The following is a 5,804-nucleotide window of genomic DNA, read 5'->3' as shown; positions in this document are numbered from 1 at the left end:
GCTATCGGGGCTCTCACCGGCACCATCGAGACGTCAGTAGGCAAGCCTTAACGGTCACCTCCGACGAGGAGCCGTTTCCTTGCATTTGAGCGTTGGTATTGGCTTTGGCACAAGACACCTCAGCAAAAGCGTTGACCTGCGTCGTGTTGACGGCTGGAGTTGGAGCATGTGCGCAAGCCTCCGCCAGATGGCCTCCATTCACCCTCAATCGGCTAGCCATCGGAACAACTGCATGTGCGCGGCCTATCAGAGACATAGTGGATGTGCTCGTGTGTGAGTGTGTGTGCGCGTGTGTTGTGTGTGAGCAAGCTCTAGGGTACCAAGTGGGGGGCGGTGGACCGAAGGAGTCTTTGCCCGAAGGGAGGGTGGGGTTGTGCTTGTCTCCATTGTCTGCTGCTATCTACCCAATTTGCAAGAGTGTGCTTGTAGTTGCAGCTACAAGACTAGAGTGTGTGTGCGCGTATGTGCGCGCGCGCGCACGTTTTTTTGAACGTTTCTCTCTGCTTTTCTTTTGGGGGCGTGGGGTCAATCTTTCTCTTCTCCTCCCTGCTCACCTCACGCTTCCATTTCCATGGCCTTGCCTTTCTAAAGCCGGGCTTTTGCGCCTCCTCCTCGTGGTGCTCCAGCTACTCTCTTCTGCACGAATCTACGCTCTCTCTCTCTCTCTCTCTCTCTCTCTCTCTCTCTGTGTCAGACGATTCTCCTCTTCCATGAAGGCCTCCCCACCTTCTCTCCTGAGCTGCCCGCAGCTTCCCCTTCGTTTCTCTTTAAAGCCCACCGCCATTTTTGCTTCTCGCTGACCACCATTTTGTACCTTCTGTGCATCTCCCATCTCGTGGTTTCTACGTGTTTGTCTGTATTTGTGGGTGTTTGTGTGTGTGTGTGTGTGTGTGTGTAGAATCTAGATGTACATCTAGATGTATATACATCCTTCCCGCTTCACCTCTCTCTCTCTCTCCCCCCTCTCTTTCTCCGTTAGTTCTTCTGTCTCCTTCCCTAACCATCTCCTTTTCTGCTCTGTTGCAGAGATTTGCCCTTTCCTTGCTCCTTTGCAGTAATGTATCTTTCCTCGTTTCTCTTTCAAGGAAGCGGCTCTTGCTGTTCTGTTGCTTCTGGTCTTTTTCACCGAGCTCTATAACAATCTATGCATGAGCGCAATTTGTGCACTCACAGCAGAATTTGTTCTGGCTCAAGGTAGGCAGAGCTGAGGTTGAAGCTGTTCATGGCTCCGTAAGCACATGCTGCATTCTTGTCAGAATACCACGTTTGATTGTCACGAATCGAGGCGTCTGTTGCAAATTTTGGCTTCTGTTTGAGCAAGAATGCTTGACCTACCCTTCTGCTCCGGTGAGTATGGAGTCCAAGTGACTGACGCCTTTGCCTGCACAACCATAAGGACAATGGAGAATGTGGTTACATGCTTGTATCGCATCAAAATCAGAGGTATGCTTCCCTTGGTCACAATTACCTGGTGCAAAGCACTAGTGGGTCTAGGAGTCTCTCTAAATATGCAGGATTACTCTTGCGACAATGTGCCTTGCAAGACAGACATAAAACCTTGGCTCTTCAGCAAGAAGAGAGGCAGCAAGACTCTAGACGTCGGGCTCAATACGAAGGTTGATGTTTGTTGGGATCTCAGCAGGGCGAAATATGGCGCTAGTCCTGAACCAATGGATGGATATTTCTTTGCCATAGCCTATGATAATGAGATAGTACTTCTATTGGGAGACATGAGAGAGGAGGCATACTCCAAAATGCAGGCAAAGTCACATTGTGTCGACAATACAATGATATCTAGAAGAGAGCATATCTTTGGCAGAAGATACTACTCCACAAAAGCACAATTTGGAGAGAACGGCCGGACGCATGACATACTCATAGAGTGCAATACGCGAGGAAAAGAGCCGAGGCTATCTGTGAAAGTGGACAAGCAGCTGGTGGTGCAAGTGAAGAGGCTGATGTGGAAGTTTAGAGGAAATCAAACCATTCTGGTTGATGGCTTTCCTGTGGAATTGTTCTGGGATGTGCATAATTGGCTCTTTAGTCCGAGTGATGGGCATGCAGTGTTCATGTTTCAAACGAGTGTGCCAGCCGACAAGTCTTGGTCGAGCTTGGCTTCAAGTACTTCCTTCTTTCAATGGCACCATACATCTGCTAGCTCCTCTTCATCAGCAAAAGACACCGACAGTTCTGGGTTCTCCTTGCTGCTCTATGCATGGAAGAGTGATTAAATCATATAGTGTTGGGGTTGTCATTTTCAGTGAGCATCACAACATCAGAGAAGCGTCGGCTAACATAATAGATCAGAAAGCCTCGATCACCGTCAGGTTGTGTGTCTGTGTCCATCTTGTGCTTCCTTGAGATTGGAGGCCAGTGGAGGAATGCGGCCATGCCTTATGTACTCGCAATTGTCTTTTGCGCTCTAGTGTGTTGTGAAGGTCATTGGTAGCGCACACCATTGGTTCTTGTTCGGATGCTTTCATTGTTGACCATGTTAGCGACCCTATGGTGCTTGTGAGGGGACCTCTTTCTGGATGAGCTCTCGCGTACCTACAAGCATCTTCATGCACCAAAAACAAGCTTTGTAACTGTTAAGTGAAAGTGTTGCAGAAATGTGCCACACGCCAAAATGACAGGTTTCTTGTTTAAGAAGAATTGTTTCAAGCATTGCTAGGGGCTGGTGTTGGGGTACCAACTGAATACCCATTTCCATTTGAAAGTCTTGTGTTGTATTAAGGAAGAGCTTGTAATAATTGACGTAAAGCTCCTAGTTTGAGCGTTTGTTGGTACCGTGTTCAGCTTTCAATCGATCACATATGCTGTTCGCATTTCTCCGGTAACTAAGGTTTACAGTTTTGGCTCTTAATTACAACGATCATCACAATGCATATTTTCTGCTGCAGTTCCTCGTACTGTCGGTTGGTGGTTATTTGGCTAGGTAGTGTATACATTGCTTTTGCTCACTGCAGATGGCTCGGCTCAATGCGAGATGAATGAAAATTCATGGAAGAATGTTGTCTTGCCACTACAGCACATGAACGTGTAAGGAGGATCGTACACTGTGCAGGATATTCCACCTGAATGATCTCTATATGTGTTCCAAGAGGCCATTGTAAACCTGTGCTTCAACGCCTTGTGATCTAAGCACTCCATCTATGCGCATTACTTGAGATGTTTGGGAGCTCGGTCTGTGTGCCTGCGGCCCCCAAAATCAAGCCTGCCTTATGAACCCCAAAGTAAATGTACAATCGAATGTGGGTTATTGGTCTAACGCTAAAGACTTTTGCCTCTCAATCTCCTACGGGTTGAGGGCTGAAATCCCCCAGTTGGGTCCCCACTAGAGGGACACCTTGGTAGGGCTCGTGCTGTGACCTCGAACACTTAAGAGTGTATTCTCCTCCTAGGGTGGGTCACCCGAGGAGGTTCCTAGCTGGTTGCTACAAGTTTTCTCCTCCATTCCCAGCCCGTGGTGCATCAATTAGGTGGCCATGGTGATGCCTATGCGTGGCTCTTGCCCAATGGTACACGGCCTTGCCCGACCTATTGCTTGGCTTAGCAATATTTACGGGATTGCACCCCCACCCGGGCTCCAAAAATACATTTTTCCTAACCGAACAAAATAAGGGGAAACTTGAAATTCTCTCGGTTTTCAAGTCAAAATTTGAAGCTTTTGTCGGTAGTTACACTAAAACTTGTGTAAATTTGCCGGTTCTCTTAAAGGCAAGCTCAAAATCGAACCTGGATTTTATAATTTCAACCGGTTAACACTAGACCCCGGTTGTTTTCTAACAGTGACCCCCACACCCACTTGTATGTCCAAAGGGTTGAACCATAGTTGGCGCGCTTAAAGCCCTCACCTTTACCACTAGGCCAACTCCTTGTGACACCGTGTGGAGCACAAGCCTCCCAATGTCGTCCATCTATTCTTCTATTACACACATTGTATGCCTTTTAAACCTTGTTTCCCATAACATTACATGTCTGAAGGGCCTAATTGTGCTCCACCAAGATGGAAAGCTAGGGACTCTTAGCATTGCTCAAAAGAAACCATTCTCTTGTCTTGTTTCTTAAGGGCAAAGTAGTCAAACAACCGGGATTTATGTCAAAATTTAGGTTATTTGTCAAGATTTATAACTAAGATGCCTAATTTTTTACCTTGAAAATAAACTTACAATCGGGATTTTCCATTTTGAACGAATAAATTTACAGTGCAAACTAGGATATGTGAGCACTATAGGAAGGTCAACCCAAACGAAACATTGGTTTGAAGAACTTTAATGGACTTAATATAAAATGCCAAGGGGCATTTGTATACATCATATAACAGTATCGACCTCCCTTCTTGTGCCATGAAATTTTGAAATCCAAAGCTATCTCTAGTGAATTAAGAAGGAAATTATTTAGACGTGGCAATAATTAGCTTTTGACAAGTAGTTTTATTGTAGAGAATGAGATGCTTCCAAAGACAACTCATTGGATAGGCTAACAAAAAGGCACGTCAAAAAGTCAACTTAACAATTCTAAGCATGCTCGATTGTGGAGGCTTCATACATCTACGAGCCATTGGATGCTAAAACAAGCATGGTCGAGTGTATAGTTTTTTATTTTACTTAAATGAAACTCACCTTCCAAAACCTGAAAGTTGATTATGATGGAGGTGAAGCACCTCATGTCTGTGTTGGGGTTGTAGGCCTTATTGGACCTCATCTTGCAGATTACAGAGTGCACGCATGGATGATAGCAGCAGCCTGAAGTGCTTCAATTGCCTATGATATCAACCTAAAGTGTTGGGCGGTACCCATGTCATCAAAACTCTAGGTTTTCAAGTTGTGGTGTTTGTAGAGAGAGAGAGAGAGAGAGAGAGAGAGAGAGAGAGAGAGAGAGATCACAAGTAGCACGTAGCAAGAACAATTCAACATGATTGCAAACCTGCAAACAAGGTTAAACTCTTTTGGTCCTTTTGACTACATGTGTTAGGGCATTGATGCTATCTCAAGTCAAGAGCCAAAAATACTAGGTGGAAATCGAATCATAGCACTTTCCTATGAGCTTACAATGGATTTAGTAATGAGAGAGAGAGAGAGAGAGAGAGAGAGAGAGAGAGAGAGAGAAATTTGTTGAAAAAGCCCAATGGGCTTTTTAGCACAAGCTTCACCAAAGCCTCCACCAAATTTGTACGTATTAATAACATAGGGAATGTGTGTTGGTGGAAGTGGAGAGTAGTAGTGGCCCCTGAAGTAGGTTGCGAGAGCCCTACTTCAAGGTTGCATTAACACAAAAAAGAATGTACATAAAGCCCCAAGCACAATCAGTGCCTTGAAGAGTCAAGACATACAGAGCCCTCTTTCAAATCCTAACATTGAACACGTTGTGCATAGAGATTATATATGGTGTGTTAAGCACATCATGAGCCTAATCCGCAGGCATCATGAAATTTTCACTTGTTTTTTGTAGCAATACTCTATAAGAGATAGAATATATTGAATAAAACCAAAAAATTACAACGATCCCCATCACCACCAAATAACAACATTCAAACTTGGCTTTTACAAGGAGGGAGAGAGAGTCCAACAACAACCTAACCAACAACAACATCCCGATGGTTCTTTTTAAATGGAAGGTTGTTGTAAGGCTTTTCACTTTTAAGAAACCCACGTTGCCTTTTTGGATGTGTAAGGGGTTGCAAGGCACATCAACACAAGAAGATTTAGAAATTTTCTCACGTAGGAAAATGGAGTCTTTTCGAGTGTTTTTCATACAATGCATAACATCATGAGCTTCTGCTCGAGAGGCACCACATACCT

At 44.9% G+C, this 5,804-nt stretch overlaps 1 protein-coding gene across 1 annotated transcript; it reads left to right on the top strand.

Moving 5' to 3' along the window:
• Positions 1 to 521: 521 nt before the first annotated feature.
• LOC147437055 (uncharacterized) lies at positions 522 to 3,691 on the top strand. The gene has a single exon (XM_086486467.1). It carries the CDS (start codon positions 1,323 to 1,325, stop codon positions 2,229 to 2,231), a length of 909 nt encoding a protein of 302 aa, XP_086342593.1. The 5' UTR covers positions 522 to 1,322; the 3' UTR covers positions 2,232 to 3,691.
• Positions 3,692 to 5,804: the final 2,113 nt, after the last annotated feature.

The sequence above is a fragment of the Adiantum capillus-veneris genome, chromosome 17 (assembly GCF_014529385.1).
Source record: "Adiantum capillus-veneris isolate H3 chromosome 17, ASM1452938v2, whole genome shotgun sequence".
Classification (NCBI taxonomy): Eukaryota; Viridiplantae; Streptophyta; class Polypodiopsida; order Polypodiales; family Pteridaceae; genus Adiantum; species Adiantum capillus-veneris.
This window is presented reverse-complemented; position numbering and strand designations above follow the sequence as displayed.